Source organism: Chironomus tepperi, unplaced genomic scaffold (assembly GCF_022539635.2).
Source record: "Chironomus tepperi strain 1889 unplaced genomic scaffold, CSIRO-AGI_Ctep_v1 contig_87, whole genome shotgun sequence".
NCBI classification, from domain to species: domain Eukaryota; kingdom Metazoa; phylum Arthropoda; class Insecta; order Diptera; family Chironomidae; genus Chironomus; species Chironomus tepperi.
The window spans coordinates 517673-542072 of record NW_027226209.1 but is presented as its reverse complement, the minus strand read 5'-3'; the positions used below and the strand labels follow the sequence as shown (position 1 = coordinate 542072).

Genomic DNA, 24400 nt, shown 5'->3' with positions numbered 1-24400 from the left:
TATTTTATAATAACAGTTTTTATAGCAAATATTAGAGAGTAACAAGAAGTTTATTATCCAATTTTCACAGCTAAAACGTCACTTTAACTAATAAAAATAATATTTTGGGACAGATAATAGCCATTGTAAGTATCTCATTATAATTATAATTGTTGTAAATATTCAGAATCGTTAAAAAATTAGAAACTTTTCTGTTTACATTCTATTTGATATAAAAATTAATTAATTCATATGACATTTAAGTGAACGTTAAGATGAACCTGAGCGAGGTTTGCAGACTATGTCTAGTTAAATCTATGAAGACGTGCGAGGAGCTTTTCTTTCCAATTGATGAGGTTTTTGAGAAGAAATTCACAGAAGTTACAAATTTAGCACTAGACAGTTCAGAAAGATTTCCATCAACAATTTGTATATCATGTGTCACAGAGTTTGAAGACTTCTATAATTATAGAAGTGGATTGATGCAAAAACAAAGAAGACTAAACTTGCTTTTAGGTATAAAAGAAGAGAAATTTGTCAAATCAGAAGTGACAGTCAAAAAGCAAGTATTATCAGAGGAGGTCCACACTGAATCTCAATATGACGAAAACTTACTTGAGCAGGATGAGGAAACAGACGAAAATAAACAATATGAAAATCAAGAAATGGAATATGAAGAAAACGAACTCGAATACCAACAACATGAGCAAGATGAGATTAATGAAACAGAAGACAGAATGATGGTTTTTGAGGAAGTGCTGGAAAATGATGAAGAGAATGAAGGCGAGACATATGAGGTAGAATTATCAGAAGAAAGTCATGTGTATGTACGAGATTGTGATGTTGAGGAATTTGTGGAATCTACAGACGAGTGTGTAGAGGAATTAGAACATGGAACTGATGAGCAGATACTTTTTTCTATAAAAGAAGATGATCTTAGTGACAATTGCATAATAGTCAAGACAGATGACAGCTATTTAGAAAATATGTCTATTGTAAAACAAAAACGGAAGTACATAAAGCAAGAAAAAGAGAAAGAAAAGCTATTTAAGTGCTGGATTGAAAATTGTAATGCAGCATTTGCATTTAGATCTACAATGAAGAAGCATATGACACAAATGCATATGGTGGTCTGTGATAAAAAGACATGCTTAATGTGTGGAAGACAATTTGAGGAATATTCAGAATTCCTTAATCATGTAAAGAAGCATACAAGAAAGTCAGAATGTCATATTTGTAAGTTGACCTTTGTATCCGAGGAAAAAATGCAGGCACATCTAGAGAGGGTTCACAAAAACGATCAAAACGATCGCTCCTTCCATTGCCATGTAAGTTAATTAATTCATTTACATAGAATATGTGGGTAATAATTGATTATGTTTTAATTTACAGTTATGTGATGCATCGTTTAAGCGGAAGGAGCATGTAAATTCACACATAATTTATAGACATACCGAAGAGCGTCAGTTTTCATGCAAAGATTGTTCCTCAACGTTCCTAACTCGACAAGATTTAAAGAATCATGAAAAGTCACATCAACAATTGAAGAAAAACTGTGCGTACTGTACATATGAATGTCGTGATTTAAAGTCTATTAAGCTACACTGTTTAAAACTCCACAACACGACAAAAATTTATAAATGTGCATGCGAGGAAGCATTTGACATGCACAAAGATTATCAGAGTCATAAGAAAAATTGCTATAGTGTCGTTGACAGTACGACAACAGAATAATTGTAGTTAGTTAAGTTAAATTAGTTAAATGATTTCTCAGAATAAACTATATAGAACTTTATTTTATTTTAACTTAATTGTAACGAGCGTTTTTAATATAAATTGGCAGTTGCTATAAAATTAGTCACAATTTCTAATCTAGTTGTGTTTTTCGATTTTCAGTTTGGGTCTCAATGCGACTGATTTGGAAATTTTAATAGATTAAAAATTAAAATCTGTTTAACGAAAATTTTTAATTTAAATTTTCAACTGAAATTTTAAATTTGAAATTTATGGGAAAATTTCGTTAAGTTTTTCAAAATTTCTTCACTGAACAAACTGCTATTTACATATCCGAAAAACTTGAACGCAATGAAAAATCGTCGTAAATTCTCTAGTTTAACTTAAAAATGCGCTATAACATCACATTCGCAAAAGTTTAAAAGGCATTTTGAACTCTTTCGATTATCTCGTGACCAAAATAATCAATGGAAAATCAGGAAAATCAAAATAACAAGAAAATGGGCTGTGAAAAGACTCCAGGAGAAAATTCCAACGTCGAAGACCATTCACAAGCAAGTAACGAAGACCTTGAAGGTATTATAATCAACAGACAACTAGTGAAAACCTTGATTAATTAATTTTTTTTATTTACAAAGAATTTAATAGTGTATCTGAAGAAATCGACAGCATAAATACCTTTCTGGATTCCTTAGAGAATAATGTTGACAGCATAAAGGTAGCATAAGACAACATAAATAAAATAAAATCACTAAAAGTATCAATTATAGGATCAACTTCTGGCTATATTATCATCAAACCGAGACATTCTAAAAGAGTTAAAGGAACAAAAGCAGCAAGATACTGACAAGTCAAAAGACGACGAAGATAAACCAATGGAGACTTAAATTAATTCCCACTGATAACTATAATTTATTTAATTGATGGAATATATTGTAAATTATTTTATTGTACAGTATTAAAGTGATTTCCTGTTTAAGAATTTCATGCAATTTGTAATTTCCTTGCTCTTCAAAAAAGAAAACTTAACGAAGAATGCTAACGGTTTAAATATATTCAAATTGTTTAGCCTATTTTTGTAAATTTCAGTTGTTTAGAACTTTATTTGTCTCTTTGTCAATCGTTAACTAACTGAATTTTGACGGGGTCAAGCCCTTGCGGACATTTCATGAATTAATTTAATCATAATAAATTTGGACATACACAAAGAATAATCCTGTTTCATATAATTTTCGTTATATAAACCCAGTCATAGGGGGAAGCGCTTCAGGCTAGGGTATAGTGTTTGCCATTGTTACTTTAAAAACTTTACGAAGAAGGGACGTCCATTTTTTTTTCTCATTAAAAACAAAAAAATTAATTAAAAAATAAAGTTTATGGAAAGCAGTGTGGAAATGAAGCCTCCGAATATATCGATAATAGATGGAGGTCCGACGAGGCATGTTGAAAGAAAATCTACTGCTGCATCTGTTGATGTTGCACAGAAAATAACAAAAAAGTCGACCTCAATAAGAGAGCAACAAATCGGAAAATATAGACTACTGAAAACGATAGGAAAAGGAAATTTCGCTCGTGTAATGCTCGCTAGACACTTAGTCACAAACAATGAAGTGGCTATTAAGATAATTGATAAGACACAATTAAATCCAAATTCATTGGAAAAATTATTTCGTGAAGTGTCAATAATGAAAATCCTGCAGCATCCAAACATAGTAAAATTGTATGAAGTAATTGAAACTGATAAGACTTTATATCTCGTCATGGAATATGTGAATAATGGTGAAGTTTTTGAGTATTTGGTCAAAAACGGACGAATGAAAGAGAATATCGCGCGACAAAAGTTCAGGCAAATTGTATCTGCTGTTCAATATCTACACAGTAAAAAAATCATCCACAGAGACCTTAAAGCTGAAAATCTCCTCCTTGATCAGAATCTCGATGTCAAGATTGTCGATTTTGGATTCTCAAATATGTTTGTCGAAGGTACGTAATTTATTTTTAATTTTATTTACTATTTTCTTTCCTCATTACGTGACCTTGCGTCGTAAAAAAGAAACAAACGTTTGTAGGGATTCAAATTCATATGCCCTGCCTACTCCTCCCTCCTTTCTTTATCTCTATCTATTTTTTTTTTCTTTCATTCTATCGCTATTTACATTTTCGATTACCATTTTTATTATATTTTACTTTACTTTCCTCGCACACAGGTAATAAAATGGACACATATTGTGGCAGCCCTCCTTATGCCGCTCCGGAACTATTTCAAGGCAAAAAATATGATGGTCCTGAAGTCGATGGTAATTAAAATGGCATTTAAATATTTATACATGCATTGTTCTACATAAATTTTTTTATAATTCTGCTTGTTTCTTTTTTTGTCTTGTTTTCTGACAACGACAATACACAGTTTGGTCGTTGGGTGTTATATTATATACGCTTGTTAGCGGTTCATTACCGTTTGATGGAAGTACATTGAGAGAATTGCGAGAACGTGTAATTCGTGGGAAATATAGAATTCCATTTTATTGTAAGTTGACTTGCACCTTTCCCATTTCTGATTTTTTATGGTTTTAGCTCATATGTGCACAATTATGCGATTGTATGCTCTATCTTTGGATTGACGTTGCTCATTTAAAATTTAAATAATTAGCGGTTGCAAAATATTCAAATTTTATCCCTTTGAATACTACGTTTTTTTACAATATTGTACAATTTTGAAATCAATGAAAAGGTCGACTTAATCAGCTGATTAAAAGTCTAGGAAGTAAATTTCCTGATGCAGCAAAGAATTTATTTTGCATTAAATCCTTTACGTTAAGCATTTAGATTGATTTTGCGGATTTTAATATGAACTAAATTTTTAAGGGATAATTATTGTGCAATAAATTCAAATTTTACAAAAAAAAACGTTAAAATTTAATGCTCTGTGACTCATTCATGAGTTTACAGATTATTAATTTACAAAAATTAGAAACGTAGATGAAAAGTAATTCAAAACTAGAGCTAGAGTGATAAATCAAGTATTTTATGACGGGTCACTAACTACAGAAAAAATGCGCATTGATCATCAACAGAACGATGATCTTATAATGAGCTTATTCATGCACAGCATGTAATGAAATTAATTTGGGAGAAAATGTAACACGTAATAATTTTATGTTTTAGTGTCAACCGATTGTGAAGCTCTGTTGAAGAAATTTCTCGCACTCAATCCAACAAAACGATATACATTGGAGCAAATAATGAAGGATAAGTGGATGAACCAAAATGAAGAGGAATTGAAGCCATATACAGAGGGATCAATTGAGATGAATGACCCAAAAATTATTGATTCACTGCTAACGCTCGGCTATAAGTTGAGTGAAATTGAAAAATCACTTTCGAATCGAAGATTTGATGAAATTTGTGGGATATATTTATTGTTACAAAATAGTAATAGAAAAGTAAGCAGATCAAAACCTGAAAGCATGACAAGTATTGCTAGTACAGTAACGTCAGCAGCGCCATCGTCATCTAATACAATGCCATCGACACAATCAGTGCCAGCATCAACAAATAATCATCCAAAAAGTGAAACGACAACGAATGGAGATGGACTTAAAGAGACATCGTTTATGACAATGACACTTGATGACAATTCAAAAACTGCCAAACATTCAAATAATGATCCACCCTCGCCCGAACCAGCAAACCTTAAACGCCAACATACAATCGGACCAGAATCTCTAAAAGAACGAAATGCTATTCGTCTTCATACTGTCTCGAATGCAAATCCTAATCTTAGACCAATATCAGCGACACCGAAAGTTGCTGGTGAACGATCATTACAAAAGAGTCCCGTGAAACCATTGAGAGCATTTAAACCAGAGGCATCATTAAGCACAACCGCACAAACTCCACGTCGTCCAAATGTTAATGTTTATAAGAAAGTAGATAATACAAAAGATACAACGTCGCTAATTACACCTAGTTCAACAGTTGGTAACTCATCGAGTTCGACATCAAGCAATGCATTTACAAGAAATGGCCCATCACGATATACATTTCATTCCGGTCAATCGCGTATGGCACCAAGAGAGCACAATACATTGGGTTCAAAAGCTGAACCGTCATTTGGAAAAGGAAACTTTCTTCAACGACTAACGACTCGATTTTCAAAGCGATTTCGATTAAATGGTAAACACCCCGCCACGACTGCCGCAAATACCACCGATAATTCAAACAGTAAATAAAATAAAATAGGAACTGATATTATTGATATTAATAAGTAGAGTACTTTAATGAATCATAAAAGTACAACACATCATCATCAACGGCTTGAACATTAAGTGTAATCATAATATTATTATTTACTACTATTATTTTTAGTTACATTTTATGAAGAAAAAACAGAAAAACGATAAAAAAAAACAGAAGAATTTGTGCATCCAATGTGGCTCGATCGCTCTTACTTCCTATGACAATGAACTTCTACAACCCATAGATCGAAGTAATATATTCATATTTACATAAATGTTTAAAATTTAAACGCTCTCACGAAATATTTTTTTCACTAATTTAATTGTAATTTCCTTTTTTTCCGTTCCTTTTTTTTCGTCTTTTTATTTTCGCTCATGATTAGATGATTAAAATTATTAAACGTTTATTAAGAGAAAAAAAAAAAACATTTTTAATGAATAAATAATTTTTAGGAAACCCAAAAACCTGGTTTAGATTTTATTAATTAGGTCGTTAAGTCTGATAGTGTCTTGTCAAAGTTAATTAATTAAATTTTGACATAAAAATCATCAGTACTTAATTTTAATTTTATAGCAAATATTTACCATAAAAATTAACGGTTTTCTAAAATTCAAACGGAAGTTTAGCAAAAAATTGCAGGCCAAAAACTACGCGCGGTTTGTTTCTTGTGAAGCCGTCTTAAGTGAAAAAATTTTTTCATTAGAAATTAAATACAATAGTTATTTTCTAACAAATAGCATTTCCATAAACTCAAAATGGTTAGTAATGAACAGTCAAGTGTGCATTCTTAGAAAAAATCATAAAAAAAGCTAAAGAAATGCTGTATTTTCAGTGATATTTTTGTGAATTTTGTGTTGAATTTTTCGCCACGTTTTTAATGCAAGAAGTAAACAAAAATCTTAATTCATTTAATTACAGAGACCATTAATGCTCCAAGGACATGAGCGTTCAATCACTCAAATCAAATATAATCGTGAAGGAGACTTGCTCTTCTCATCATCAAAAGATAACAGACCGAACGTCTGGTTCTCAATAAACGGCGAACGATTGGGATCTTATAATGGACATCAGGGTGCTATCTGGTGCATTGACGTTGACTGGACATCAACAAAATTCATGAGCGGCTCTGGTGACATGTCATTGAAGTAAGTTTATGCTTATTAAGTGAAAGGATCTTGTGATATTTACGTAAAATAATTTTTTATAGATTATGGAGCGTTGAAACTGGAAAGAGCATAGCCACAATAGAAACAAAATCATCAGTTCGTTGCTGTAACTTTAGTTTTTCTGGTAATCAAGCTGCATATTCAACAGATCGTGCTATGGGACAAGATTGTGAACTTTCTATTATTGATGTACGCACAATGGATTCCTCATTAAATGATGCTATTCCAATTATGAAATTACCCATGAAACTTTCGAAGATCACATCAATGATGTGGTTCCTTGATGAAACAATCATCACTGGTCATGAAAATGGAATGATTGCAACTTATGATACTAGAGTGAGTTATAACTTTATGCCTTTAATTGATCAATTTTCTAATGCTTAATTTCATTATAATTAGATGGGACGCGAAACAAATTCAGTCAAGGAGCACACAAGTGTCATTCAGGATATGCAATTGTCAAGAGACATGACAATGTTTGTTACGGCTTCAAAGGATGCAACAGCTAAATTATTCGATGTCGATACATTATCATGCTTGAAACAATACAAGACAGAGCGACCTGTTAACTCAGCAGCAATTAGTCCAATTTATGAACATGTAGCACTTGGAGGTGGTCAAGAAGCTATGGATGTAACAACAACTTCAACTAGAGCTGGCAAATTTGATTCTCGTTTCTTCCATCTCGTCTATGAAGAAGAATTTGCACGTCTTAAAGGTCATTTCGGTCCAATTAACAGTTTACAATTCCATCCTGACGGTAGAAGCTTTGCAAGTGGCGGAGAGGACGGTTTTGTGCGAATTCAAGTTTTCGATCCAAGCTATCATGAGTTAGTTTTCGAATAAGATCTAAGATAAACCATTTGTAAGATTAATCATACCGCGAAATAATGAATTTTTCCAATAATAAAAGTGAACAAAAATTTATGTTGATGGATGGACTGAAAAAACACAAAATTTTTGTGTATTATTTTTACCTAGTTTTTCATATTATTATTGTAATAGTTTCAGGTTTATTTTACTACCTGCTAGAATTTGACTTACCTAAGTTACCGATAAATTTTCTTGAATTTTTAACGGACAATTAAAATTCAAAAATTATTTCAGGGAGTGAAACTGTGATAAGAAAGCATTAAAATCTTTAAAATTTGTTAAATAATTTATTCTGTGGATTCAGACGCGTTTAGTGACTTTAAAACACAATAATATTAATAATTGACTGTATATACATGTAAGTTTGACAAAATTTAATCCTGAAGAGCCATAATTATTCATTTTTTTGCTTTTTAACAAATTTTCAGTACTGAAGATACATACAGAAACTGTATGTTGAAGACGATAAATTACATCAAATGCCAATTGAAGTAATGAATATTATTCTGGATTACTGCTATGTATTACGAGACGTTTGCAATTATCAGAAACAAGTAGGTACTGGAATAGCTTCATCATAAATTCGAAAAGGTTCAAAAATTGAATATTTTCTCTTCTGAACGATATGCGATATGTACTGACAAACTAAGAATTGACAGCAATCGATAATTCGAATCAAAGTTCGAATTTGACTCGAATTTTGTATGGGAGTCGAGTAGGCTTTTCCATACAAAATCCTGGTCGGTTTCGAGCTCTGCTTCGAACTAGTTAGCTTTAAGGAAGTTTTGTTAAGATTTAAGAATTTTAAAACGTACGATTCTATAAAGTCCAGAGTTATATTTGGCACCACTATACTAATCATACTAGATTATAAGCTAAATCTATTTTAGACATTAATCATTATTTGATAAGAATATAAACGGAGTGTAAAGCTTGTTGAAACAAGTTTAGGATTTAAGCATTAGTTCCATAAGCACTGATTAAGCTCAAGTAAAAACATTGTCATCATTTAATGCATCTCAATAAATAGCTTTTCTATAAAACTTATTCCAAAACCCGTATTGCCATCCCTAAAAAAATACTAAATTTAAATCATTATTAAATCTCCTTTTTTCCGTTAGTTTTTATTGTATCTCTCTGTTAATTAATAATTTTTAGCATCGAAAACATGCAGAGCGAAGAGAACAAGAAGAAGGGATTGGTTGATGCTCATGGTTGTAAAAGTATCAATTTTAAGAGTAAAATATCACGAACTTCTCCGTATCAACTACTTTTAATTCCTATATTATTAACTTAATGCAATTTTCATTCATATCACTTGTTTGTTTTTATTTTTTTTCTTACTTATTTTACATTTTTTTCTTATTTCTACCTCATCTAATGCACATGTAACATTATTGTTAATACTCGTTAATACCTAATGCATCAATATTTTTTTTCTTCTATTTCAATCGACTCGTGCCCATTTAAGAGTCATGCTGCAGGTCTCTCTGCTTATTTTTTTTCTTCTTTCCACTGAAATATTAAATTTAAAAAACATAAGACATAAGATGAAAACATTACACTATTATTTATATGTACATGTTCATCAGTGCATTGCATTGTGTAAGAAAAAGATAGGAATAAAAAAATCCTTGCCATCAGCTATGAAAATAAATAGTCAATAGTCTTTTGTCGGCTAATTAAGCTATAATAAAAATCTTACTTACCTTTAGCTTCAGATGATCTTCACATGACTCGAAAAACTTTTGTCTTCATTTGTGAATGAATAGATGTAGTTATGTATTATCTAATCTGCGAGTCATCTGCGGAAGATATACGTTTGGGAACTGGTTGCTATCATTCAGGCGATGACACTCTATGTTTAATTTATTTGATCGGTATTGATTTATGTTTGATTGATTGCGTGGGATGTAGTTGTGGATGTGGTTTTTCCATAAACAGCTGTGAGGTGATTTGGATGGTGTAATAAGTTTATCGATGGTCTTTTTGTATGCATTGTTAGATTCAATTTTTTGAAGCAAATCTATTGAAATCCCATTATAAATTGAATTTATATGGTTTTTGAACACAAAAACATTTGTATGGTTTTGGCCAAAATGTAACATTTGCGTGGTTCTAATTGTTAATTTCAAATTAGTGTTTGATTTTCAAAGGGTGTGAAACTAAAAATTTGAATTTGAGAAATCCGTTAAATTTTAAAAATTTTTAGTTGAATATACGTTGGCTTACATTTCAAAAAATCGTCGTCTAGTCCTTGCCATCATCTAGCCATTTATAATCACTTCCATATAAAACCAAAAGTTGTCTGCCGCATTTGCTAAATTCATCATTTTTATGCATTTTACATATGAATATCAAAGCATTAAATATTAAAATTAGCGACATTAACAATTTATTATGAAAATTAATAGAAATGAATATGAAAATGACTGTTTATGAAATAAAAAAGTTATAAATGTTAGCGTTAAAAATCGCAAAGAAATTGTGCCTTAAACAGACAATCATTTGTAATTTCAAATATGACAATTACCAACAATCATAATAATTAGACAGATTTGCTAGAGAAATGAAAATGAAATGGCAATAACAAGTTCATTGTATTTGTAATATTTGAATAAAAATGATTATAATTTTGCATTAGCGACCAATGTTATGCACGTTAAATGATCTGTAACAATAATAGCTTATTATGAATGAAATTGCTATTAATACGTATGGACTCTAGCATTTTTTGAATCCCAATATGCATATTTTCAGTTCATTGTCATAATCCGATAAAATTTACAAGCTTCATTATCTCCATACACATGTAATAGCAGCCCAGTTACTAAAAATTAGATGACATCTCAAGAATAAATCTCTTTTGTTTATTTTCCTACACATAACGTGATATACAGAAAAATCATATGTGACATTAATCCACAGTAACATTGAGAAAACATTTGAAATTAAATCAAATCAATGATCAAGTGTTAAATTGGCGGCGAGAGATGCCGAAAGAAGGCAAAGTCAAAAAATTATTACAAGGCACATGCTAGTCCGAAATGAAAAACGTGAGCGAATTGTGAGAGACGGAAAGAGAGAAGAAAAAAAATTGGCACCCACGTAGGATTCACACATTGAATATGAAGCACAATTCGTGATGTTGATTAGCACTAACTTATTTTATTTTTCAACGATATTATTAATCGATGTATTAGGCACTGGCTTGTTATAATAATAATTTTTAGCATGATTTTTATGTTTTGTGAGCATATTGTCTTCAGGATTGTTGAATTGTAATTCATGAAATATCCAAAGAAGCTGTCGATAGAGATACTTGTACTTGGAATAAGGAATTAGCAATAAAGAACCTGGAGTAGAGTTTGGTTCAGATGGCATCTATATGATATCATGGATTACAATTGATCCATTGATCTGTAGGGATAGCAAAGTAATTACATAGTTGGGGACCGTTACGCGAAAAATTGAATTTTTCAAATTCATAATGCTTCTTCAGTTTGTAATTATTTTAAGGAGAGCTCAATAACGACTCAACCTTCCCATTCAAAATCCGAGCCGATTTCGAGCTCCAGTTGTAAACCCGATGACATAAGTGCCAATCAAAATCCTCAAATGCGTCATATCACCATATGACATTCATAACTCGTTTATTATTTTCTTCTCTCATCTCTTATTTTGCAGAGCCAACGATATATATGGCCATACTGCAAAAGGCTTGTTTACTTACGATTTTTTTTTCCTTTACTTCGTGTCTTTTTTCTTCTCTGCTTAACAGCAGCAGCAGCTCTGAACTTCAAATGTATACATACAATATTATTATTTTTTTCTCAATTCCATTCAACAGGTTCGATGTGAGAAAAAAATAAATATGGTCCAGTCAGTCGTCGATTGTCGTAACGTGCGGATATAAAAATTAACAAAATTTTTATTTTTTTGGTTTTTCGCGAGCTTTTTTTTTGCGTGTTGTTTTGGGAAAATTATTTTGTGATTCGTGCGCACATGGTTAGTTGATAATAATTATTGGGGGTAGAATGTGAAAAATTCTGCAAAATTTTATGTGAATTCAATTAAGTTTCAGTTATTGAGTGGAATCAAGTTAAGATCGCAATTGGATGTGTAATTGACAATTGACTGAAAATTTGATGAAAATCTTCATCCAAAACTGCCAATTTACGTAGGCCGACTGCGATTTTAATTTCATCCCGCCCAGAACTGAACAATCAAGTGAAATTTTTTCAAACCCAGAAAATTCGATTCGATCAGTGCACAGGATATAAATAGCTCATATCAAAGGACAATCACACATGTCTGAGTGCTTCGTCTGTCTACCAATGAGACAGTATTGAAATTAATTAATTGTGAAATGCTAGTAGAAAAAAAATAATAAAAATAAAATATCAGATTCTGGTTTCGCCTCATTTTCGTATCCATTTATGGATATTTTAGCTGGTCGTTGATGCTTCAACTTAGCTCTCGATCACAAGCTGGTTGGTAAGGTCGAGAAATTTCAATCAATTTTACTACGCAAAGAATAAAATTAATCGCTTTTTTTATTTTTTGCGAAATGGGATGTGACAAAAAAAAGTTTCCGTTAAGGAAATTGAGGACAATTTTTTGTGTGTATAGTGCTGTGACTTCCAATTCTTTTATTCTGTGGCTTACTCATTCTTTTCATTTTAATAATAATAAAAATCAGGAAATTTTAATTTTATTTCGACCAACCATGAATGAATTTTAATTTTTTTATATTCTCTTCATCTTCTGCTCTCGAGTAGTCATACAGATGAGTGTACAGTGTGTATGTAAGCTTGCCACCCACTAGCAAAAGCTTCGCGTTATTTCAATAACAAGAGCCTCGATATTATTCGGGGAACCTCAATGTCTACAAACAATTATGTCATCAAATTTTTTAATGGATCTTGCGAATTATCATGTCTGTGTGTGTGTGTCACTTGGAATCTATTTGCAGTTTGCATTAAAATATGACAAAAAAGTGTGAAAAGATTTTTTACATTCGTAGATATGACGTAGATTTGTTTTTCGTTGTGATAGGGATTTGATTATACATGTGGAAAATACGTTTGTGTGATGATTAGTGACTGAATAACGATCATGTATGAATCATGAATGTTTATCTAATTTTATGAAATTAAATGTGGAAGAAATGATAAAAGTGAAGTTTAAATTTTAACGAATTTAATCATTGTGAATTTGATTTTTTTCTGCGTTATAAAAATTCATTATTAGAACTTTATTAGCTACACAGCTTTTTGCATCATTTGAAAAACCAGATTTGTTCAATAACAATATGACAATCATTAATGTGTCTTATCCCAATCGCTTATCCGGCATATCGAAATACTGCCACCACGATGACGATGCAATATTATAGTTCAAAATTAGTGACAGACACTTGGAAAATTTGGTTGTATTCACCAAGTAAATCCGATATTTCAATTTGTGTCGACCAGACCATTCATTTCCAGTTTCACCAGCTTCAAAATCAATCACTATAAAGCTCATATCATTTCTAAACATCATTATTATGAAATAATTTATGCAAATTACACCTTATTAATAGAAAACTTATTACTTATTTAATTAATTCTGCATCGGATTTTCCCGTTTTTAATTATGTGCGATTTTGAATTAATACTTTTATAAGCTAACGTGACTTTTTGTCATTTAAATATCAAGATCAAATTAATACCAGATGATGAAAAAAAAAAAAAAATCAAGTTCAAAATTGTATTTAATCCAAAAAAACAAATTTTTGTGAGAAAGAAACATTGAAATTATCATAAATTTACGAATAATGGATGATTTTTGCATTAAAAGTGCTTTAAATTAAATTTAGAGGAGTTTATTGAAGGATTGTAAGGTCGTAGAAAGTGATTTAGGGAATTACATAATGCAAAACCGAGCATAGACCACCCTACTCCCACTTTAATGCTTTGTATCAAAATTATGAACCAAAATGCGCACATCGTAACCGTTTTAAGGATTACATAATTTACGAACTTTCCTTAATAAGATTTAATTAAAGTGTGAGACATTCGACAAATTTACGAACAAACTTCTTAGAGTATTGACGTTGACTGTGACCAGTTTCCAAATATTCGTTCGTTGAGGTCAAGCCCGAAAAATGTCCTTGAAACTCACCCCTTGCTGTAGTCTTAGAACACATAATTTTCTGGATATAAAACCAAATCTCATTTAATAATCACCTTTCATCCTGCTACCAAAAAAATCATGAAATTTTCTACACTTCGGGAAGAACAAACAACGAAAGCGTCATAGTAATTACTATAGGCTCATTGAATTAGCACACGATGATGATTACACACCTTTTAATGAAATTTATAACCATTGTTTCACACTTTAACATCTTATAGCAATTTAATAATTTTTTTATTCCTCGCTGTACACTCAACATCGGATGTGAGGAAGAAGTGGAATTAGTTATTGATTCGCACAATGTGTTGCCGCGTGTGGCATCAGCCAGTGTTCCTTAATTACATGTAAAAAGAAATTCTATGACATTAATTTATAAAATTAAGACATTTCACATATGAAAGACATCCGATTAAAGGTTGATGATGCGTAATATTTTATTTTTTTGGGGTTATGTTTAAAAGCCCACGACCTAAAAATTAGAATGTGAGAGATTCTTTTCATGATGCTATACAGACGTCTTATTAATGCTTAAATTTCTTCTTTTTCCTGTATGTTTCGCGGTGTGATGAGTCTTTAATTATATTATTGTTATTGTTATGGGATTTGACTGGATGTTCCCAAGAATTTTAAATCATTTACAAGCTGTTAACAGAATCTGCGAGAAAAATCGTAAAAGAATCATAAAGAGAAAGATTAACAAAAATAATCAATTAATGTTCAAGGATACGAGACTCAATTTCAATGAGGAATCGCCACAATAATACCGTCATCATTGACCATACTTTAACAATCATGTTTGACTTATTTTTACTTAATGAGAACTTGTGAAATAATATTATTTTATATTTTTTCTCATTTGTTTAATTTTTGTGTGTCATTGATTGTACTGAAGATGGTCTTTGCACAACCTTAAAAAATATTTTTTGTGTGTGATAATTGTTTTTGAAATATTAGCTAAATAAATTTATATAAAAAAAACTTTTTTTAAAAAGTACACGCTTTTATTCATGAGTGAACTAAAAAGAAGAAAATAATTTTTTTCCGGACACACAAATATAAAACAAAATTTTTAACTAAAAATAAAAGCGTGGGGCGCTCATAATAGACATAATGTTATACATTCTTAGTTACTTGGACATAGTCTTGAAATTGTATAAATGTCAGCGTTTACCATTTACAGTAGTCGACAGAGCAGACAATGAATATTCTCATTTTCATGAGCGTGCTTATATGTATACTCAATTAATGTAATTGAACATGCTCAACTATATGACCAACCTCATGAGCATGCTCCTTGTCTGTTCAGGATACTTGCTTACAATTTCCTAATTATTTGTGAAGTAATTTAACTTTTCTTTTTAGTGCTAAAATAGAATCTTATCAATTTACATATTAATACCTATTAGAGGAAATCTGCTTGTTATACCTTGTTGAGCAGTTGGCTTGAATGTCCAAGTAACTAAGAATGTATAATATTATGTCTATTATGAGCGCCCCACGCTTTTATTTTTAGTTAAAAATTTTGTTTTATATTTGTGTGTCCGGAAAAAAATTATTTTCTTCTTTTTAGTTCACTCATGAATAAAAGCGTGTACTTTTTAAAAAAAGTTTTTTTTTATATAAATTTATTTTATCCTTTTTAGTCATATCAAGTAATAGATTTTTCGACCCATGTGTATTCAATTCGTTTACGTAAATACTTAAAATATTTCGGTGACGGTTCATTTCGATTCGTTTCGTTCGCCCGACTGTGGATAGGTCACAGTAATGTCGGACTCCACTTCGCTTCGCTTCGTTCGCCCGACTGTGGATAGGTCACAGTAGTGTCGGACTCCACTTCGCTTCGCTTCGTTCGCCCGACTGTGGATAGGTCACAGTAGTGTCGGACTCCACTTCGCTTCGCTTCGTTCGCCCGACTGTGGATAGGTCACAGTAGTGTCGGACTCCACTTCGCTTCGCTTCGTTCGCCCGACTGTGGATAGGTCACAGTAGTGTCGGACTCCACTTCGCTTCGCTTCGTTCGCCCGACTGTGGATAGGTCACAGTAGTGTCGGACTCCACTTCGCTTCGCTTCGTTCGCCCGACTGTGGATAGGTCACAGTAGTGTCGGACTCCACTTCGCTTCGCTTCGTTCGCCCGACTGTGGATAGGTCACAGTAGTGTCGGACTCCACTTCGCTTCGCTTCGTTCGCCCGACTGTGGATAGGTCACAGTAGTGTCGGACTCCACTTCGCTTCGCTTCGTTCGCCCGACTGTGGATAGGTCACAGTAGTGTCGGACTCCACTTCGCTTCGCTTCGTTCGCCCGACTGTGGATAGGTCACAGTAGTGTCGGACTCCACTTCGCTTCGCTTCGTTCGCCCGACTGTGGATAGGTCACAGTAGTGTCGGACTCCACTTCGCTTCGCTTCGTTCGCCCGACTGTGGATAGGTCACAGTAGTGTCGGACTACACTTCGCTTCGCTTCGTTCGCCCGACTGTGGATAGGTCACAGTAGTGTCGGACTCCACTTCGCTTCGCTTCGTTCGCCCGACTGTGGATAGGTCACAGTAGTGTCGGACTCCACTTCGCTTCGCTTCGTTCGCCCGAAAGATCCAGTAACATCCAGTAACATCCAGAACCATATTTATACAGTAGATCAAGATCCAGTAACATCCAGGACCATATTTATAAAGTAGATCAAGATCCAGTAACATCCAGAACCGTATTTATACAGTACATCAAGATCCAGTAACATCCAGGACCATATTTATACAGTATATCAAGATCCAGTAACATCCAGAACCGTATTTATACAGTACATCAAGATCCAGTAACATCCAGAACCGTATTTATACAGTAGATCAAGATCCAGTAACATCCAGGACCATATTTATACAGTATATTAAGATCCAGTAACATCCAGGACCATATTTATACAGTAGATCAAGATCCAGTAACATCCAGGACCATATTTATACAGTATATTAAGATCCAGTAACATCCAGGACCATATTTATACAGTATATCAAGATCCAGTAACATCCAGAACCGTATTTATACAGTATATCAAGATCCAGTAACATCCAGAACCGTATTTATACAGTATATCAAGATCCAGTAACATCCAGAACCGTATTTATACAGTAGATCAAGATCCAGTAACATCCAGGACCATATTTATACAGTATATTAAGATCCAGTAACATCCAGGACCATATTTATACAGTATATTAAGATCCAGTAACATCCAGGACCATATTTATACAGTATATCAAGATCCAGTAACATCCAGAACCGTATTTATACAGTAGATCAAGATCCAGTAACATCCAGGACCATATTTATACAGTATATTAAGATCCAGTAAAATCCAAGACCATATTTATACAGTTTAGGAAGATCCAGTAACATCTAGAACCATATGTATACAATATAGCAAGATCCAGTAACATCCAGGCACATTATGTTAAAATTCAGTTAACATCCGGACACACTATTTCCATAACATCATGATCCAGATTCAATATGTCCCGATTCAATATTACTGAATAAATTTTGATGGAAATTTCATTTTAATTTAACGGTTTTTTAAGATTCAAACAATAACGGTTTTTTGAATTTTAAATATTCCATGAGAAAAATACTTAACTTTGTTTTTTCTCTTCCAAAAATACTTTGAACGAATACTATATTGAACATAATTAATAGCTAGTATTATTAATCAATGCACAATAAATCATAGAAACTGGTTTTCAACCTTATATATGGTCTAATTCATATACATTTGAAATATACTTAATTGACATCGGATTTTTTTCCCATCTCAAATGTTATTTAATTAATTATAGCATAATTAAGAATTCTTGAGATTTCAAAATGCCTAAATATTGTATTGTCATCGAGAATACACATGTAGAAAAATTTTGAGCTCAATAGGAGCAACAGAAGTGGTCGAAAAATCGATTCCAAGATTTGACGCAGACAAACAGAGTGACTTGAATAAAAGCGTGTAATAATGTAATAAAATGTCATCGAATATGGCGTTTTTATACGGTTTGCTGCAATAAAATTTATAAATGTGTTTTGGATTGAATTCAAACTGTTTAATGGGTTTAGAAATTTTTGGATATGATAATTTTATTAGATTTTTAATGGATTTTAATCAGATTTATTGGCAATTTAGATAGAAAGTTCAAATTTAAAGGAGTTCTTTGTAAACATTTTGAGAGTCTCAGTTTTGTGTATTTCGCATCTTTTTGATAATTTTAGAATTTTTGCATCTTTTTAAAGTTTTTGCAGCTTTTTGACGTTTTTGTATCTTTTTGATATTTTTGCATCTTTTATACATTTTTGCATCTTTCTGGCACTTTGTATCATTTTGAAATTTTTTGCATTTTTTTTGAAATTTTGAAACTTTTTAAAAAAATTAAAAACTTAAATTCGACAATTTTCCAGTAGCTTCATGTTTCCCAACAGCACATTTTGTCTCCCTAATTTCAAAAATTATAAAGCTTAACAACCCATATTTATCTGCACAACAAAGTTATATTTCTCATAAAAATTCTTAAAATTAGCAACTAATAAGTGATTATGGCTTAGCAAAAAACCACAAACGTACACTTATTTAATTTAACATCTCCTTGATCATCATTCATGCTTCCAACTCCCATAAAATCAACGAGAAAAGTTCTTTCTATTGAATCTTCAATATTCAGTCACGCTTCATTCTATTATGTCCTCTATTAATTAAAGAAATGAAGCGATAATCGATAAATATTGGTTGATCGACTCGAAAAAAAAGCGGATTTTTATGGATGAGAATTTCTTGTTTTATGACTTTTTATAAATAGAGAAGGCCATTAGCTCATTTGGGATCTAAAAAGTTAGTGTGTGGATAGAAATCAATAAAAATTGGGTAGTTTTAGAATTCCTTCTTTGGATTATGAGAAGATTTTTGGTAAATTTTGTGCTTAATATTGGTGAGATATGACTGGTTTTTATGAAGTATCTTAGTTGTTTTGAAGTGATTTTTGATGTTGATTCTTAAATTAATGAAATTTGGAATTAGATTTAAACGTCTTAAAAAAATCTCAAAATTGTTAATTTCTAAGGGTTTTTAGAAATTTAAATAGCTAAGACTTAAATTGAAATATTATTTTGGATATTTTTTGACTTAAAATTTGAAACTTTATTTCGAAAATTCCAAAAAAAAAATGAAAAATTCTTCTCAAAATTTTGAACCCAAATTTCCACCCTGAATACGCTCTGATAATATCTAACAAAAATAGAAGACACTGCACTAAAGAATGGAATTCGATCATTCACACCAATAATTAAGTTGTTAACAGTCAGAACTCATAAAAAATCCTCTCATAAAATTCGCGTCTATCATTGATTGATGCTGCTCATCATTCGTTCACCCTTTATTATTTTAACGAAAAAACAATCAATCACGATTAAGATGAATTCTGAAGAAACAATAATTTCATATCCATTAAGTTCTGCTGAAAGATTAAAGACCATCGATGGCGCTAAAGAAAACAAAAGTGAACCATGCAATTAAATTTTGCAGTTTTGCATTCCGAATGCCTCAATAGGGGTCTCCTTTAATGGACTTTGTTGCTTGTGTGTTTTTTTGTTTCTCATAAAAAATTAATCACAATGCAAAATGCTTATTAGAAAATCAACGCAACATCAAGAAGATGGAAACACACAGCAGTGAGCGAATCGAGGATGACCATTTAAGACTAAGCAATAATTTTTTTTTTTTTCATATCTCTTTTTCCATATTTTGCATTTTAAAAACTGTTTCTTTATTTGCGTTTTTCATATGCTTGAAAAATTTATTTTAAGATAATTTATTTTATGACTCTCGTGAGGGACGATATGGATGCGATATGATCAGAAACTGTAATGAAGAGATTAAAGGTTGATGCTTTGATAATAAATTACGAAGTGGACCGGGTTTTTGGCTGTTAAGTTATCAGTTTGAATGAATTGCTTAAGATAAGCATGGATTACTCTAAATTCCGAATGGCAATGTGCGACAAACCGCATTTTTTGACATAAAATGGGTCGAAACCCAAGCGATATAAATGAAGAAAACTCCATCATGAAGCTATTCAAACTCTGCTAAAGCCTTAGAAGCTCCGCTAACGCCTTATAAGCTCCATGGTAAAACCTTCTTCATTTGTGTTGTTCGTGAAATCAGGATCCACAGTGCCGTCAAGACAATTTCACGTCTTTTCGCTAACACGGCAATAGTAACTATAATTCCTTCTTATTCCTTTCTGACATTTGATTCGTCGAGCATCCTAAAAGTCAACAAAATTTATTGTCACATTTAAATACATCATCAAACTACTAAATCTATGTAAACTTGACAAAACGTTTCTCATGATCTTCTTCGGTGCATTCATTCATAATAAGATTTATATTATAATCTGTTTTTAAAAGTATTAATAAATCACAGCCATACATAAACGAGGCATAAATCATCACGAAAAAGCATTAAATTGCTACTTGCAGAAACTTCCATTTGAGTTTATCTGAATTCCTTTACCTTTGACATTGAATTTGAATCAAGTTGAATTGGAATACATAATGTAGTTAACATGGAATATGTGTGATGAATTAAATGCAATGTATTGTTTACAATTGTAATTTTTATTGTTTGTCTCTCGGGTGTGCCATAAGAAAGTCTATTCATGGGTTAACTGTGTTTTCTAAACATAACTTTGAAGTTTAAGTTTTTGCGTCTTTTTTTGCATTTTTAAATTTTCAGAAATATTCAATTGGCTTCCTTAGAACTTTAAAATATTCAAAACAAAGCATTTTTGCATCTTTTGCATCGTTTTTGCATCATTATTTGCATCTTTGAATTTTAAAAGCTAAAATTCCAGTAAACTTTTAAATTTTTCCTCGAATGCATTTTTCAAGTACAGTAATTAATTCAACTTAAATGTTTCCGATCATGTTAAACAAGTGTCAGTGCTAGTTGGCGACAAAATGTTCATTAAAATGCACAAAACGTTGCATTTGATCATGTATAAATTTATATGCGAATTTATTTTTTCATCAAACAACCAATTTTGTGCCATCAATCAATTGACTTAAAGAAGTGATAGAATTACTGTAGCTGGCAAAACAGCCTGCATAAATTAACGAGAAAAATGAGTGAAAGACGAATGAGGCTGTCAAAGAAGCATAACAAAAAAAATTCATTTACATTAAAAAGCGTAAGTTTTTTTAAGTTGAAATATAATTACCGCAAATTTGATGATTAATTGTTAAGTTATGGCATGCAAGAATTTCTACATCAAATAAAGCCTCAAGAAACCTCAACAAATATGTCCCGATTTCTCTGTTGTCGCATTCTCTATTGATTCTCTATTAAGCTACCTTAATGTGTCATAATAATGTGCAATTTAGACTATTCAGCATTACATCATCACTATGATACAAAAATAGCCATTGACGTACAAAAACGATGCAAAAAAGCTGATTGTCGTACACACACAATTTTATATTTTTGATATGCAGTAGCCGCTCAACGATGCAATGCGGATAGCTTTTTATTTTAATTTTAAAAATGGTAAAGCAAAAGTGATTGTTGATTGCCGCACTGCTGGCACTGTTGCACTAAAAATGCACAAGTAAAAAATTATTTCATATGGAAATTATTGCAAGCTCATCGTAGTTGACAGGCATGGGTTGAGGGGGCAACGAGAAGATAATAGAAATAAAAATGAAAGGAATTTTTGAATTATGAAATTTAAATTAAATGTGAAATTGAAAAACATAAAAAAATTAATTTGATGGATGCACTAGAGACTTTCTGGTACGAGATTTTGCAATTGAATGTTTATTGCTTACTTTGATGTTTATTGCATCTTAAGTAGTTTTGTCAATTTATTGCAATACTATTTTCCGAGCCGCACCATGCCTTCGTTAGGATACTGCGACGTTTTAACGCAAAGTTACTTTGACCGCATCGTGACAACTGATCGGAAATTTCAATCGAAATTAGTTGTAATATAGCCGTCCGGACAACCTCTATGGCTTGGCGTCAATACTGCAACAAAGCGACATCCTAGTGACTACATCGTGTTGCACGGGGTAGATTCTCAAGGGGGATACAAAAAGCTTTCATAATACTGTTTGATATATTCAATCTCTAATGTCTACTAGATGCGATAGTCGTCCCTAAAGCTAATTTTACAAACTAGTCAAATTAAAACCTGTTCACTTGGGCTCTATGACTTAAAAAATCTTGAGTTTATTGTTGACTCAAAATTATCTCATATTTCACGGAATAACTTACTTATTCCATATAAATTCAGCTTAAATTCAGCTACAAATAAAATTCAATTTTTTTTTAATTGAGATGCAAATTTTACGAGTAAAAAAATACTGTAAAAAGTAAATTAAAATTCAATTATTAAAAGCTCACGTCACCTTGTATTGACAATTTCAGTTTTGCATTTTATTACAATTCAATCTCTAAATCTTTCATTTACATCGTTATCTAGCTTAATACAAAATAAACAATTTTTATATTGCATGTGTTGTGTCTCGCCGATAATCTCATCCATGTGGTTTTAGAGGTTGAATGATAGAAATTGATGAGGAAATTAATTCAGTTAATCTATTTGAATTAATTATTCCACGACTACCTCGTATTGACATTTTAAAATGTGTCAACTCTGAAAAAAAGTTATGTATTAATCAATAGAAATTTGATAATTGTTTCTAACTCAATTGTACTCATATGTGGTGTTATTTTACTTCCTTAAAACCTTTAAGCCAATAATCGAATTAAATTTTGCAACCACGCATAAAACATAGACGACGTTTATAACTGAATGCATGTCTCAATTTTTTTATTATTTTTAATATTATTGTTTTTGATTGTAACCTTGATATGGAATGTGTGTTACTTATTATTTTCCTTTTGGACTGTTTGTAATTCATATGTGGAATTTATGGATACAGAAATGGTAATTAATACATAGTAGCATGTTCATTATCATGGTGCACTTAAAAATTCCTAATAAATTAAATGATTTCTATTTTCTGAAGTGTTTATTGGAATCGATGAGATATTTGCGGGGAATAATGTTGCACATGAAGTATTTAATTCTAATGTATGGAACAGCTGGATAATTAATGTCTAAAAAATTTGATTACAAATTCATTCAAATGTGCTGCGATTGAATTGAATATGTTAAGAAATTTGAATGCAAACTGTGAGCGTTTTGCATAAAGCAAGCGAATATCTTATTAATTATCGTAAGCGATTGCAAATAAATCGGCAGTGTTGATTGATTTTTGCTTGAGAGTTTCTTCAACACTACTGTTATGGCGGTAACTGTTAACATCTAGTATGTTAAGTATGTGTCAATTTTGGTGAATGGATGGCGGTATCATTAGGGGAGTTAAAGCAATCGAATGATCTAACAAATGCTAAAATTCACTTAGATTTAGTAATTTTTCGACCCCTAATTCTGACCCAAATCCAAATTCAGGGGTATGTTTCTGGAATTGGTTCTGACATTCTGTATCCTAGGTGACCGCTTTAAATATCCTAAGACGTGTTCAATAGATCAAGTCTGTAGCATTCTTTATCATTTTATAGAAAATCATCCCCCTTTCATTATTGCAACAATCGCGTGAAACATCCACAACAGAAACCAAATCTCAATCATCTGACTTACTCAATAATAACTCCTATAAATATTCATTGATTAAATCAAAGAAATTATTTGATTCGTTCATTTGTCACCAGTTAATTTTTCAATTAATTCCAACTTACAACACGTCAAATTAATATGATTACCGTGACCAAATCACTTGTCTCTTCCACTCGTATCTAAAGCATCCCAAAAATGTCTATGAAAATATTTTCACGTTATTACTGCTAACTTACTTAACTATATTATGAGAAATTCATTCATCGAGCTTTCTTTTGCCTTAGTCAGACTTACAGACACGCATACAAGCTCACATGCTGGCTGTCCATTTACAGTCAATTAGGCTTTAAAACATGAAGCAGTTTATAGATGAAAAAAAAAAAAAATAATTTTTGAATGGTGATTGCATTTGCGTGAGATCTAATGGCTGCGTTCATTTAAATCTGTTTTCGTCTTGTTGTGTTTTTGTTTTGTACAATAAGGCAGTCGTCAGTTGAAATAAATACACTGGTTAGTTAGTTAACATGATACACCTAATAACAAGTGAAAT

At 31.7% G+C, this 24400-nt stretch overlaps 5 protein-coding genes across 6 annotated transcripts in view; all 5 read left to right on the top strand.

Moving 5' to 3' along the window:
• Positions 1-19: 19 nt before the first annotated feature.
• Positions 20-1764, top strand: LOC139086695 (zinc finger protein Paris-like). Its single transcript, XM_070635273.1, has 3 exons — positions 20-125; positions 244-1307; positions 1372-1764. Exons 2-3 carry the CDS (start codon positions 255-257, stop codon positions 1711-1713), a joined length of 1395 nt encoding a protein of 464 aa, XP_070491374.1. The 5' UTR covers positions 20-125; positions 244-254; the 3' UTR covers positions 1714-1764.
• Positions 1765-2118: 354 nt separating this feature from the next.
• Positions 2119-2700, top strand: LOC139086697 (UPF0184 protein AAEL002161). Its single transcript, XM_070635275.1, has 3 exons — positions 2119-2289; positions 2352-2431; positions 2484-2700. The coding sequence occupies exons 1-3, from the start codon at positions 2181-2183 to the stop codon at positions 2598-2600; spliced, it is 306 nt and encodes a 101-aa protein (XP_070491376.1). The 5' UTR covers positions 2119-2180; the 3' UTR covers positions 2601-2700.
• Positions 2701-2904: 204 nt separating this feature from the next.
• On the top strand, positions 2905-6395 carry LOC139086696 (MAP/microtubule affinity-regulating kinase 3-like). The gene is made up of 4 exons (XM_070635274.1): positions 2905-3696; positions 3921-4010; positions 4121-4240; positions 4879-6395. The coding sequence occupies exons 1-4, from the start codon at positions 3090-3092 to the stop codon at positions 5943-5945; spliced, it is 1884 nt and encodes a 627-aa protein (XP_070491375.1). The 5' UTR covers positions 2905-3089; the 3' UTR covers positions 5946-6395.
• A 183-nt stretch (positions 6396-6578) lies between these two features.
• Positions 6579-8078, top strand: eIF3i (eukaryotic translation initiation factor 3 subunit i). The gene is made up of 4 exons (XM_070635233.1): positions 6579-6710; positions 6871-7097; positions 7160-7457; positions 7521-8078. The coding sequence occupies exons 1-4, from the start codon at positions 6708-6710 to the stop codon at positions 7965-7967; spliced, it is 975 nt and encodes a 324-aa protein (XP_070491334.1). The 5' UTR covers positions 6579-6707; the 3' UTR covers positions 7968-8078.
• Positions 8079-11883: 3805 nt separating this feature from the next.
• Positions 11884-24400, top strand: part of chas (chascon) — a 219825-nt gene continuing 207308 nt past the window's right edge. For both annotated transcript variants that reach the window (XM_070635286.1, XM_070635285.1), the window contains exon 1: positions 11884-12002. The gene's annotated coding sequence lies outside the window, so the exon portion shown is untranslated. The remainder of the gene's footprint in view (positions 12003-24400) is intronic.

Coding starts and splice junctions, on each gene's coding strand:
- eIF3i (XM_070635233.1), top strand. Junction 7,098..7,159: donor TCTGGTGACATGTCATTGAA/GTAAGTTTATGC, acceptor AATTTTTTATAG/ATTATGGAGCGTTGAAACTG. Junction 7,458..7,520: donor TTGCAACTTATGATACTAGA/GTGAGTTATAAC, acceptor CATTATAATTAG/ATGGGACGCGAAACAAATTC.
- LOC139086695 (XM_070635273.1), top strand. CDS start 255: ATGAACCTGAGCGAGGTTTGCAGACTATGTCTAGTTAAATCTATGAAG. Junction 1,308..1,371: donor ATCGCTCCTTCCATTGCCAT/GTAAGTTAATTA, acceptor TTTAATTTACAG/TTATGTGATGCATCGTTTAA.
- LOC139086697 (XM_070635275.1), top strand. CDS start 2,181: ATGGAAAATCAGGAAAATCAAAATAACAAGAAAATGGGCTGTGAAAAG. Junction 2,290..2,351: donor AAGTAACGAAGACCTTGAAG/GTATTATAATCA, acceptor TTATTTACAAAG/AATTTAATAGTGTATCTGAA. Junction 2,432..2,483: donor ATAATGTTGACAGCATAAAG/GTAGCATAAGAC, acceptor TATCAATTATAG/GATCAACTTCTGGCTATATT.
- LOC139086696 (XM_070635274.1), top strand. CDS start 3,090: ATGGAAAGCAGTGTGGAAATGAAGCCTCCGAATATATCGATAATAGAT. Junction 3,697..3,920: donor CTCAAATATGTTTGTCGAAG/GTACGTAATTTA, acceptor CCTCGCACACAG/GTAATAAAATGGACACATAT. Junction 4,011..4,120: donor TGATGGTCCTGAAGTCGATG/GTAATTAAAATG, acceptor GACAATACACAG/TTTGGTCGTTGGGTGTTATA.